Here is a 14,574-nt window from a genome sequence, read left to right as displayed (position 1 = left end):
AAATTGCCATGATGGATTAAACCCAGCTTAACCGACCTAACCCTATTAGTAGTGAAAACTAATTTGATGAATTATACACCAATGGAAAGCTACTGAACACAACATGTTTCATACTTTTTCATGGCTTGCTTGCTAAGTATATTTGCTCTAGAAACAACTAGATTGGAAAAATGAAAAACAGTGTTTCACAGCTACTTCATACTTAACCGCCAATGACTTCATTGTGATTCCATCAGTTTGTATGGCCGAAAGTTCAAGTAGTTTCTTGTTTTCCAGAATACAAGTTCAAATTCCATTAATGTGCACAGAAAGATTCCGTTGGAAATATTTGTATAAATGGATCAAACCATACAAGTCATATGGCTATGACTTGTATGCCGATCAATACTGTAACTTCGATCTGAATGGAGATACATGGGTGAAAAGTTACCCCAAATAAAAACAACAAAATCTGAATTTGCCCAAAATAATATCTAAGACTAGATTTCATCAATTCAAGCAGGACATTTAATGTTATTTTTCTGTGTGAATCGTTTTGAAAAAAAATAGCAATTGTCACACTGAGCAAGAAAATAGTAATCTTTTCTAAATGCATAGCACACTATCTGTGGCAATGGTGCACATTCTTTATTGGACCAATATTGTAATTACTTGCTGTGTTAATTTATGTATGAAAATCAGCATTGACTGTCTATGGTTTCAACCTTTTTTAAAATAATCTTTGTGATTTCAGGCCTATGTTGCTAAAGTTTGTCAGTAAGTTGTCATCAATAGTTAGCAGAGATTTATTTACCAGGTATTGTAGACTTGTAAGAAATTGTGTGTGAATATAATATGGTAATGGGATCTCAGTCTGCCAACTTCAACTTGGAGATGAATTCTTCTTTTATTGCTTTTCTATCCAAAAACTTTTGTTCATTTTCAACAGCAGAAATTTGATATGTTTATGTACAATTATAGTCTCAAATGCTACTCACTGCTGTATTCTAGATTTGTCGATTTGATTGATGAACAGCATCACTCTTGTATTTATTTAATTTTTTTTTGCTTATTGTTTTTTATTTTTTCTTGAGAAATACAAAGTAATGGTAAAAGCTCTGAAAGGATAGCTAGCACTTTTGTCAGTTTAGAATTTTCAGTAAAAATGTAAATGGCATGTTTGTAGGAATCCAGGTATATCTGAATGAATTTCTGATCGCGTTAAGCGGAGGCATCTGTGTCCTTTGGACACGTCAAATTTCTAGTCACTTTTATTATGATGAGGCAGTTTGACCCTGTTAGGGTGATAGTAATAACTGATCTGTGTCTTATTTGTCAACGCCACATTTTTGGTTGGCTTTGAATTTTCGGTAGGGGTATGCATGGATATTTCTATGAAGTTTATTTTTCTGTTTCAAATACTTGTACATGCTGTTGGGGTAACATATGGCACGATATCAGTGTAAGATTGAGAGAGAGAGAGAGAGACATGGTGGGAGGGAGTGACCTGTGTGAGGAAAAGAGAATTATGAAATGTGTAAATTTGCTAACAAATTCTGTATATGAGTATATTTTGTTTCCCGGGCGATTTTGCTTGTATAGCTCTGCATCCTGTATGCATCAGTTAGCAGACAATAAACTTGTTCTGATATAAAATTACCAAACTGTACCTGTTCACTGTGATCACTTTTAAGTTTTGTACTGTAAAACAAATTGTGTGTGAAGGAGAAAATGATATAAAAATAGAAAGTGTGTGTGAGAGAGAGGGGGGGGGGGTGGGATGAAGAGAATAGTGGGTGAGGAAAAAGGGAAGATACACCCGTTGATCAATATCGGTCGACATTTAAATATTTGATACTATCCTTTCCATTGTTATTTGGATTTAAAAGTCAAATAGGGGGAGCAGCTTAAGAGAAGATTAAATCAAATACTGACTGGGGATTCAGCAAGCCGCCATCTTTAGGACAAGAAGATGAGATCAAATACCGACTGGGGATTCTTGTCATAAAGGAGTCGGCTTGCTGAATTCCCAGTCGGTATTTGATTTCATGGTGAAAATATCACCAAAGTGCCAATTTATAACTGCCCCGTTCCGGCTTTGCCCCCAAGGAAAATAAGTTCGGCCACGCCCCTGCATGTCTGCCCTTCCCGTAACAATTGAAAATGGACTTCTACGCACCCCCTCCACCATGCTTGCCCTTTCCAGTTTCCCCGGCTTTTTTTTTAATAACGAACTTTATTTCGTTTTCGGATTAACGATCCTTCGGAATAACGAACCTTATTTCGTTTTCGGACTATACTAACCTTCGGAATAAAGAACCTTTTTCGTTTTCAGACTAACGAAATTTTGGAATAAAGAACCTCTTCTTATTTCGTTCTCGGACTAATGAACCCTCGGAATAACGAACCCTATTTTGTTTTCAGATTAACGAAGCTTCGGAATAACTCCACAAATATTCGGATTAACGTTTTCGCATTAACGAACATCGAGGTATATGCAATTTGTGTGTTTCGGATTTACGAACCTTCGGAATTACGAAGTTTAACCCGAAATACATTGGGGATGTGCTATTGTGTCCACCCCCTGGTGGGAAGCCCATTATATGAATCGAGAATATATTATGAGGAGCTCAGTTGCAAAAGGGTTAAGTCCACTTTCATCAAATTTGATTTTTTTTTTGTCTCAATGTATATACTTTTAGTAGCTATATGATACTCAAGAAAAGTTTGATTTCCCACTAAGTGAACGAAAGTGGCAAAGAATTTTTTTTTTCTAAAGGGGTTAGGTCCAATTCAGTTTGGTTTCAAAATGGGTTAGGCCCACATTTTTTTTAAAAGATATGAAGACAGGTGGATTTCTTTTGTACCAATTTTATGTTCACATGGTAGGGTATCATGAAAATTTTGTTTCGCATAAGAATATTGCAATTAGAGGGGAAAAAATGTTTTTTTTTTTGGAGTGGATCTAACCCCTTTTGCAACCAAACTCTTCAGAAGAGCTCATTTGTCAAAAGGGGTTAGATCAATTTTTCATGTATTTTATTGTTTTCTGGCTCAAAACCTATAGATTTTTAGTCGCTCTGATGATACTTTTTAATTCAGAAGAGTTTGATTCATTTTTAGTTTACTTGCAAAAAGGGGTTAGGTCCACAAAGATAATTTTTGACAAAATATATATATAAAAAAAATTGAAGACAGGTAGATTACTTTCATACCCAATTTTATGTTCACGTGATAGGGTAGTACATCATGACAATTTAGTTTCTCATAAGAATATTGCAATAAGTGAAAATAAAAAACACGATTTTTCTTGGAATGTCCAAAGTGGACCTTGTCGCTGTAGAAACCAAACTCTTCATATCTCGAATACACTTTCCAGTTATATATTATTCACTCATTTCTTCCTCACCAAAACATATTGTAGTGAAAAGGGACTCCTGACTACCAAATCCCACAACTCTCAATCCACACGAAGTATGTAAGCATAACTTTCCAAACAAGCTTCCTGCATGACACAGATTCAATTGAATACAATCAAATTCATTTATAATCAAGTATATTCCACTAGAAAAGATGTATAAAATGTAATCAGAATTAAAATGTGGTACACTTATTATAGAGGGGGGTATTGCCAAATATCGAAATGCAATTAGTAGCTTTGTCAATGTAGGTGAACGATTCTCCTGCTTTTTCCATCATTATTAAAACCCTTGAGGTTAGGCAGGTAAGGCAGAGCATAAATATAAGTGGTATAAGCATAGAGCTATGGTATAAGGGTACCACCATATCGGTTAGAATTATTTTGGCAAGGAGGCATGGTGTTCTTTTGTCACATGCCACTGCGCTGGGACACCCACGGGGTCTGCCTGATGGATACTCTCACATATAGCACTGGTTATGGTGAAATTCGATTATTTGTCAACTTTTCAGATAATCATTGGCTTCCATTTCGTCTAGAAAAAGTTCAAAGTTAATTGAGTATTCTTCAGTCAGAGATATACAGCTCATTTCATCAGAAGCAAACTATTCTTCCTTGAAAATGGGATTAGTAACATTTTCATAAAGGGATTGGTCAAATGAGCCGATATGTATTTAATCGACGGCACATTTATCAGTAGGCTGGTTTCTTTGACCAATCCTTTTAAGAGTGAAGGAATGAAGACTTTTTTTCAACTACAATTGAATGATGATATGAACGGAAAACACATCAACAGAATAAGGAATGTCGTAATCAGTGGTGATCAAGCGTTGATATATTAAAAAAACCTGAAAACTTTTGTGCAAACAATCCCTAAAATTATTGAAGTTCAAGAATTCCAATAATAATAAATGCTTATCCCAAATGATCGTTTCTAAATCAATCATTCTTTATTTGATACATTTTTTTTTATTAATGCCTATTAAGTAAGCATAGAATTTTGTATAGTAAATCCTACACAAAAATAAAATTGCAGTTGATTCTGATGACCCAGTTTATGACGTTGTATATCAAGCTATCTATTCCTCCGGGCAGGAATCGGGATCTTCACAAGTCTTTCCACTATCAGCCACCACCTTTTCTTCTAAAAGAGAATTTAGTCGGGCCAATTCGGCTGCAAAAGAAAAGATAAGAATAATTTCTTCGTATTTCTTTTTATATTGTGACAAGATCAATGAACTAAATTGTAAAATGTATGCGCAGAGAACTGGTGTAATAGAAATACAAAGTAAGTCCTCGAATATAAGAAAATATTGCCTTGACATATTCAATCTATGATGAGAAGCTAGATTTGAGCTAAGAATGGAGAACCCAATCACACCTATTGATCCTGGAGGAACGGTGGCTTGGCCCCTTTTTATTCTTTTCCCAGTATCACCATTCAGAATAAGATAATTGTAATAAAAAAAAGAAACGTTGATGACTGACGCAAATCGCACAATAGCGCAAATGAGCATTTTAAAGAGAAATCAACTGCCAGTACTTTACTGAAACTTGCTTAAATTATGAAGTGTTTTGTTGTATACCTGCATTTTTCTGCAGCTTAGGTAGGAGATGATTCTGGAACATACAACTCTGAGGATTGGGTATACCTTGACGATTCTCAAAAGTCATTGAAAGTTCCTTGTAACTTTTGATTTCCTTTGAATAAGTTTCCCATAACGGATAATTTGGATCTGGCTTGCTTTCTTTGCATGAAAGATTGGGATTCCTGAATTAGAGATAGAAAAAAGTGAGTTTCATATACAAATAAACTTGGACAATTCAGTATTTTCGACGGATTTACCAGTTTATGTGTTCTCGCGGAGTGGTTTTAGCTCATTGAATTAAAAATGGTACAAAAATTAGATTTCGTCGTGCACATTTTTCCGAAGTGGGAAAAAAGGTGCACATCTTGTTTTATCATTATCTAAAAAAAGACTTTTGAATTGTGACATGGAGGCCCAAAACACAAGTTAACACAACTTGGCATATAAGTACGGAGTATTAATCATACACCATGTAAAAACCACCTAGATTTGAGGGGAAAGTAATCTCGAGTAACCAGTTGGTTATGGTATGAAAACAACTAAAAAGAGAAACACAGGAATAATGATCATGAGATTATTGAAGATATGTCATAATTACCCTGTCTTTGCAAAGTTTGACCAGTACTTCATGATTTGAATGGCCATCTCTACTTCTTGTTCATTGAAGAGACCAATCAAGAATAGATTATGTTCCGGATCCAATGATTCTAACATGAATGGATTCCCGAGAGTATAAGGAAGATCTTCACCATGGGTTGCTCCTAACCATTCGATCTGTTTTCCCCACATTGAAACAGAAGGTCTGTGGGTCATCATGTAACTGTAGGTGGTAATGCCAGCATCTGAGAGCTGGTCTGCTGCCAAGAAATTGGGGCAAACGAAGAAATAATCGCCCATGAAATCAGCGGCGACATCCGAGTACTCGGGTTCTGCTTTCACCATCTATGATATAGAATGAAAATGTTGTTAATGACCAGCCTCCAATTCTGTCTCAATATCTTTGTTCATAAAGGCCCAAAGGTTAGCGATCAATCATTTTGATTTTCAAGAATGATCATTTAATAAAGAATCAAAGTAACCAGTCATAGAAATCAACCCTACGATCGTACACTTTACTTTATATATTACACTGCAAAAACTCCGATGTTGATTTAACACCAGCCCGGAATCTATATATGTCTACACCAGGGAAGTATTGAAACAACACCAGTTTGGAATCAAACCGATGATGTTTTAATACTAATTGGTGCATAAACACTTTCTGGTGTTAGACCAAAACGAAACTGGTGTTATACACTTCTCTGGTGTGGACATATATAGATTCCGGGATGGTGTTAAATCAACACCGGAGTATTTACAGTGTACAGAGGCCCAGGATATATAAAACAACGATCGATTGTTAATAATCTACAGCCAAATTTAAATGTTTTATGAGGTTGGTGACACGCTTGCAGTTAGATTATTAACTTCGATGTATTTTTAATTTCAAGCGATGATGACTGATAAATGAGTAACCATATTTGAATAATATTCGATTAAACTAAAAAAAAAAACACGATGTTATTAACATTTATTTGTACTCAACAGTACACAAATCAACGTTTAACATGTACTTTTTTTTGATAATTGATTATTCCGTGATCATCATGGAAACATAACATAAAATCACATACAGAATTGTTCCAAGATACATTCATAAATATTGGATTTTCCGGCCACAATCGGGAGTATAGTAATGATGTTAACTTTTCTTTCTTTTCAAATTCGACGGATTCCGTGCACTCGATGATATATCTGCTTTATATTCACTTGAAATTGCATGTACATTCTAAAATGTCTCTGTATGCTGATGATACCACCATTTTTAATCACGGTGAATCAATTAAGGAGGTACAAAAGTATTTGCAAGATGATTTTGATTCAATATGTAAATGGTTAGACTTAAATAATATGCATTTACACCCGCAAAAAACAAAAGCCATGGTATTTGGTCGAAAGAAAAAGTTGAGGGGTGCTCATTTGCCAGTGAAATTCAGGAACATACAATTAGAAAATGTAAAAAAGATTAAATACTTAGGTGTCATGCTCGATCCGGGCTTGACTTGGTGTGAACATATTACTAATATCGTTTGTAAAATATCTCGAGCAATAGGTTGTATAAGGCGGATTAAGCATTTACTGTCCTTTGATATCATGAAGAAGCTGTACTTTTCTATGAATTTACCTCACATTGATTACTGTAGTACATCTTGGGGAAGCAGTGCAAAAATACATTTAGATAAGATACAAAAACTTCAAAATAAATATGCCAGGATGCTTTTGAAAAAAAGATTATAATACATCACAAATTTCTTTGTTGCAGTCTCTGAAATGGCAATCAGTAGATCAGCTTATAAAATATCAGTATTGTGTTTTTGTATATAAAATAATGAACAATTTAGTTCCAAATTATTTAAAACCTTTAGTATGTAAACGGCCCGTGAATTACAGGACACGGTTTTCTTTGCGATGCCCCCTTCAGCTTCCCAAAGCTATAACTGAATATAAAAGAAAATCTTTCGCATATTACGGACCCAAATCATTTAATACACTTCCTTCAAATTTACAAGCCTGTACCTCCTTGTTAGTTTTTTAAAAAATATACAAAGCCTTTCATACGAATTGATGAAGAGCGAGATAACATTCAATTGATTTCCAATGCTATGTACTTGTATGTTTAAATTGTCACTTCCCACTCTAAATTTTTTTATGTTAATTGTTTCTGATGTTAAATAGTTTGTATTTTGATCCCGGATCTCATCATGTTGACATCATGTAGAAGAGATGATGAGATGACAAGATCCCGGATCTCATCATGTTGACATCTTGTAGAAGAGATGATGAGATGACAAGATCTTGGATCTCGTCATGTCTACATCTTTAAGAAGAGATGATTAGATGACATGATCATGGACGAAGATCTTGTCATCTCATCATCTCTTCTACACGATGTTGACATGATGAGATCCGGGATCTTGTCATCTCATCATCTCTTCTAAAAGATGACGACATGACGAGATCCGGGATCTTGTCATCTCATCTCTTCTAAAAGATGTTGACATGATGAGATCCGGGATCTTGTCATCTCAACATCTCTTCTAAAAGATGTTGACATGATGAGATCCGGGATCTTGTCATCTCAACATCTCTTCTAAAAGATATAGACATGATGAGATTCGGGATCTTGTCATCTCATCATTTCTTCTAAAAGATGTCGACATGATGAGATCTGGGATCTCGTCATCTTATCTTTTGCTATCAAGATGTCGACTTCCCGAGATAATTATCTCAACATCTCGGTGGCACTTTTAAGCTTCCATACAATACCGTACCTCTTCAGGTTTCATGTAAACCGTTGTGGCTGTATCCATCAATAGCTCATCACTGGATTTCATAAACATCGAAATGACTCCTTCAAAAGAAGTCCTGTTGAAGACGGGTCGCTCGGGGTTCTCTAGTCCTAAATCTGGAGGCATGATGAACATGTTTCCTTCTTCTGATAGACATCCAGTCATGACGGTGACTTGGTTCACCTCTCCTGCAGCGTACATCTCTCTTGGGTCACGTGGTATGAACGCACCATCGACAACAGGTCGAGGTGGGTTGGTGAACATTTCCATTGGATTCTATGTACAATAATTTGAATAAACAATTGGTACAAACCTACTAATTACGCTCTATATGGATGTAGAAGACATTATGTCTTTTTAAGTTACTTTGCACTTAATCTGTTATGTATGCAACTGGAATTACTCATTGAGACCGTATCAAAATAGATAGTAATAATAACACCCTCTTCCTCCGCAATATTGTCTCGATCCCCGGGGCGCCCCTACATACATTTTGTATTCATTTATTCATGACTTTTATTACTATTTCATGTGTATCGCGGTGTTATTTAGTAATGGTACTCGGATTTTTGGTAAACAATTTCAATCATTGTCTTTGTGGAGCATCTGAGAAAATGGAAGATGAAGCAGTGTACTTGTTAATTACCGTTGCTATGAAATCGACAATAGCATCAGCTGGAATTTCTCGAAGGCATTGAACGAGTTCCTTGTAATTCTCTTGAGAGCAGTTCAGGGCTCGTCCAAACAAGAAAACCGTTTCTTCACCCTCAGCCTCCGTGGAATAGGACCATTGACTTGTCAGTACACCGCTCTGTATTAGAGAAAAGTCATATATTATACAAGTGTCTTGAGAGTTTCTGGTTAAAACTATGTGGAAGTACCTCGATATTCACTGAGGGCACAGAGGCGCAGTCCAGATAGGATTTTTTGTTTTATAGTTGGGATGAAACATTTGATTTGAATGCATTGAATTCTTCGTGTAGGTTGCACGGGCCCAATCACAACTGGCAGGCATATTCATTCGACCCAACCCATCGCTCAATTTTTAATTTGATATTGCTGATGGACAAAAATGAATGAATATGACTGACAATCTAACACTGATTCTAGAGAGGGTACCTACTGAACTTACTTTTTCCAAATTGGAAAGATATCACCCCCATGGAACTATATTTTTACTGGCGGAAGAATTGGGGTCATTTTACTCTCTCAAGTGGTGAATTTGGTCCACTGCATGATCTCTCATTTGGTCCCGTCAGGTGTAGTCTTGATAAATGCTGATTTATTTTTAAAATGAGCCGGTCGAGGTACCCTTTTTTGTCAGATATTGAATGTCAGACATTTATCCTATCCACTGGTAGTAAACATTCAACCCTCGAATTTCCTCCTTATTTCGTATGAATTCTTTTTAAGTGCCACTTTAACACACGAAACCTATACATGAATTAATTTGCATTCCGTTGTCACTCCATTCTTTTTTCCTCCATGGTCTGGAGGCCAACATCTTTGTCAAGCAGACGGCCGACTTTGTTCACAAGTTAAGCAAGAATCATGGCTACAGATATCTAAAAAGTAGTTGCCGTGACACCGCTAGAAGGCACTCGAGCTCTCGTATGCATGGCCGCTGAAATTACTCGTATTTTCAGGGATTCACCTTTTATCACTACTTGGCTGTGACGTTACTTTCCATCAAACCCTAAGTATTATGTCAGAACTGTCGTCACAAAAGTGACGTTGTCTTCCAAATAGTTTATAGCGGAGTGCCAATCATGCAAACATTCTTAAGTAGTTGAAGATACCCACAATCACGTGAACAGCTTTTAACCAATCACAGAAGGGTGAAGTTTTCATCCCAGTTTTAGAATGGCATGATGAATCTAAGGAAGGCGTGGTCGGACATGGCGTGACAAAGAAGAAATATAGCTCAATAACATTATTTTGAGGTAGCGACAATCATGCAGAAGTGAAATCAATATAAATATGATGATAAACTACAACCCCCCCCCAAAAAAAATCAACATGATCAAAGTCGTAAAAATTACTGAACACAGTTAAGAAAACTTGACTCATCGATAAGGACAAAGATCCAATCATATCTGAATAAGAAGCAAAATTTTGTAGAGTTTCGTTGAACATTTTTTGCATGAGACTTTTATCGGAATCCCTCAACAATTCTCAATCCTTGATATCACGCTGTTGATATTTTCACAAGATCATTATTACTCTTATCACGCTTTATAAAAAAGCAGTTTTATATTGCTAAGTCCTTATAAAAGTATGAATGAATAAACAATAAAGTAATTCTATTTATATTTTACCTGAAAGATAGCTCCTGAGAAAAGGCCTTTGCTCATTGGTGATAGGACGTGAAAACTGACACTCATCCCACCGGCGCTTTCTCCGAAGATTGTTACTCTGCTGGGATCTCCACCGAATGCTAACAAGTGAAAAATTGTCTCATATTACTATTTCAAGTACGTCTGTTAATAGGAACAGGAGCCCCATGATATCTAAATAGCCTTCGAAAACAAATCATAATTCATATTTTGCAGAAACATGACATTCACATTACAACACACCACATGTTATGGCTCATAGTTTAACTTTAACCCTTACAAAAGGGCACTTTATACCTTTAAATTAATCAATTAATATTACAAGATACATTTTTTTTACTGTTTTCATCTATTTAAAAGCAATCTTCAATAATAATCCAAGAAATGCTCGATATAAAACCCAAACGGTATAATGACGTATAATTATCAATTTAGTTTGTCTTTTGAGCTGTAAGAATAAGTTTTCTAATTGATTAACTGAATGACACCCCTCCCTTTCCTCCTCCTATTATTTTTGATAGATTTATCTCCTGTGTACGGTTCATTTTCTTGAATGTCATTGTTACTCACCTGCGATATTTTCCTGGACCCAAACCAAGGCCTGTCGCTGATCTAGCATTCCTACGTTAGCTTCGCTCACGTCATCTTCTCCTGGTAATTAATCCAAAGAGCACACGATTCATTTATTTGTGAGCTAAATTTATAACGTGAGGTTATATTATGTTAAATGTGACCAGATGACATCACTTTTCATCTCCAATTTAGAGTCTTATTTGATCAAAGAAACTGACCAATCATGAAAATGTATTTCTGCTAAAAAAGGACAACTCTATTGATTTAATAGAAAAACATATATATTCCTTTAATCGTAGAATGAGATCAACCTTCATTTATAGTATTTTTACAACGTTCAATCTTACCACACAGACCAATGTAAGGGCCTGCATGCAATGCTGTAAGTTAAGGTAGTATAAAAAAATACATCCACACCCAAACTACGGGCGTGAGATATAAACTTTCTCCAGCCTATAACGAGTATTTTTAGTTCGTCAGCAAATACGAGTGCGGTGATTTTCATTACTGAAATCCAATTGGAATATCCACCCAGGTCGAAAAAATATTAAAACCGAATATGTTGACATGATTGAGGTGATTGGCCCAGTAAGGTAGGCCTTCTACCATTGCTTTTGTTTCAAACCTGACGGGTAATTCATAAAGCTGTTCGTAAGATACGAATGACTTTACGCACGACTGGTGATCCTTTCTTGTGCTATATGATATCCCTATGTAATTGAGTTATGACCTATAAGAACATGTTCCAGTCGTGCGTAAAGTCGTTCGTAACTTTACGAAAAGCTTTATGAAACACCCACCAGGGTAGAAGAGACAAAACAATTTAGGCGGTAAAACTAAAAAGAAACAGAATAAATAAATGCATGATTTATTGTAAATTCTATTTAATTCCTTACCCAACGAGAGGAAACCGAAGACATTGAGACGATAATTGACAGTAACTACTATGACGTCATTCATGACTGCCAATGGCACTGGTAAAGAACCTGGGATCGAACCAGCTCCCACACTATATCCTCCTCCATGGATCCAAACCATTACAGCAGCAGACGATGGCTGTAATGTAAGGAGAGATGCGTGTGTGTGTGTGTGTGTGTGTGTAGATGTGAGGATGTCGTTTCAGGTGGGCGTGGTCATATGTGAGAGAGAGAGGGAGGGGGAAATTGAGAGTGAGAGGGTGGGTACAGAGGGGGAGATTGAGGGAGAGAGAAGGGGGTCGGGAAGGAATGATAGAAGGGGTAGAAAGTGAGGGAGAGAGAGAAGGGGAGTGGGAGAGGAGAAAGTGTAAGTGAAGAAAGAAGAGAAAACAAGACAAAACTATTCATCTAAAAATCAAAGCCAAATTTTGATTGATTCATGTTCAAGGTTTCCACCAATATGACCTTTATTCTTCTTCCTTTTCTTCCATTTTCTTCCTTTAGAGTACATAGATCCGTCTTGTAGAGTATTGGGAACAAATATCATTCTCATCGGTTGCACTTTTGAATTTGCATGTGCCTACTCAGCATCTCTATCGAATTTGATAACTGGCATTATTTTCGCTGATCCGTCAAATCAATATAGCTTTGATCCTTCCAATCAAAAGTGCTCAATCAATTATCATGCGTAAAATAAAATGGAGCATTTGTACCATGGTAGAGAATGGATTGTCATGTTACAGGAATAAGATCGATGTGAGCAACACTTACTTGATTCCTAATACTTTCCCTTCATTTCCTTTCAAAAATCACCATCGGTATTTACTGTAATTAAGTAATCATATTACATAACAAAATGTTTGACTTAGATTTGTAGTCTCCATGCTTCATGTTTAATTTGCAGAACAGGGATCTAAGAATAAATAAACCTTTGAACATTGACTGGAAATCCATGCAAATATATGATACGGTCCATTCTTTTTCCTTTTTTGTTCTGTGTGTGGGGAGGGGTCTACCTAGAGATTAATAAAATTAAGTTAAACATTTGGCTTGCTCCGAAATGAAATTAATAGGCAAGATTAAAGCTGCAGTCTGATTTCATTACTCATAATTAATTAGTCTAGTAATTAATGTTGCTCATCGTGTATAACTTAAATATAGCTTCACTGATATCAAATGCTTTTGTGTAGCACTATATGCATGAATTAACTATAGATCTATATATGTCTATTATCTATGTGTATGTAGATATGCATGTATTTTATTATAAATTTCAGCAATTCATTTTACTAGCTTTGTAGGCACGATGAAGGCCAGAATAGTCGAATGAACTCGCTTCACCGAATAAAATTAAACTAAAGTAATTGATATATATACATACATAAATATATATTTCGGCATACCTTGGGTTCAGGAACAAAAACATCAACAGTAAGACAATCTTCCGAACTTTCCATGTCTATAACAAAAGGTGGTTGAATAGCCTGAGCACAGGCCACTGAAACCCGTGTTGCATCGAACTCGCCTTCGATGACCACCGGCACGGGGCGACGAAAGCGTAACTCGTCAACTGGTGGTTGAGCATAGGGGATGCGGGTGTATGCCGCTGCACTCCCTTGGAAGTTGGGTAGGAGATAGGGATTGACTTCGATTCGTTTACCGCGGAAAGTAGCTGTCGAAGTCTGGACAACGAGTCGCTCGTCATCATCGGTCACGTCAGCATTTCCAGCTGGCACAACAACGATGATGATGGCGAGATAAATGTAAAAGGATTGCGGGGCCATTTTCAGGACCGTATAGCAGCACCTCTCCTGTAGTGAATGTATGAAATCACCCGAGTTACGCGACGAGCTTTGTATTTAACTAAAGGATATCGGCGAAGATATTACCGGTGTAGTCCTATATATAAACACATTACGCAATATTAAAGTATAATTAAAATGAACAAAATCAGGACTCTAGTTAATTCGCAAGCAAGGCGAGACCCGTCCTCACTCCATTTAAGGAAGTTGTTCCCCTTTGTTCAGAAATCCCTTTGATTAATATATTTTCGCCTTTTTTATCTTAAGCTTATGTAGAGCACAAGGTGGACGGTATATTGCGTCATATTGTATACAACGACCGGTATTCGAACCTGCATGGGGTGACGACAAACACATGCGCTTATACACGATATCGCAATATTATAGTTCATTCTGACAAATAAAGGCTATTGTTTGCTCTCTAGCGGTATGATGTCTAAATATGGTATACGCTCTTCGATCGGGGCCATTGTTACTCGTTTTTCACGTGTAGGGTCTTATATGGACATGATGAAAGAGGTATGAATTATTCATATAACCTATAAGCTGTGCTTTTACATCATGTATCTAA

General features: G+C 36.4%; 1 protein-coding gene across 1 annotated transcript; it reads right to left on the bottom strand.

Annotated features, from left to right (window-relative positions):
* Positions 1–3,498: 3,498 nt before the first annotated feature.
* On the bottom strand, positions 3,499–14,314 carry LOC121427349 (cholinesterase 1-like). Its single transcript, XM_041623700.1, has 9 exons — positions 13,605–14,314; positions 12,181–12,340; positions 11,282–11,362; positions 10,694–10,812; positions 9,022–9,186; positions 8,358–8,651; positions 5,585–5,928; positions 4,984–5,168; positions 3,499–4,571 (listed from the first exon to the last, which is right to left on the bottom strand). The coding sequence occupies exons 1-9, from the start codon at positions 13,983–13,985 to the stop codon at positions 4,477–4,479; spliced, it is 1,824 nt and encodes a 607-aa protein (XP_041479634.1). The 5' UTR covers positions 13,986–14,314; the 3' UTR covers positions 3,499–4,476.
* Between the last annotated feature and the right edge of the window lie 260 nt (positions 14,315–14,574).

Source organism: Lytechinus variegatus, chromosome 1 (assembly GCF_018143015.1).
Source record: "Lytechinus variegatus isolate NC3 chromosome 1, Lvar_3.0, whole genome shotgun sequence".
Classification (NCBI taxonomy): Eukaryota; Metazoa; Echinodermata; class Echinoidea; order Temnopleuroida; family Toxopneustidae; genus Lytechinus; species Lytechinus variegatus.
Note: the sequence above shows the minus strand (reverse complement) of the source record. Positions and strands in the feature narration are given on the sequence as shown.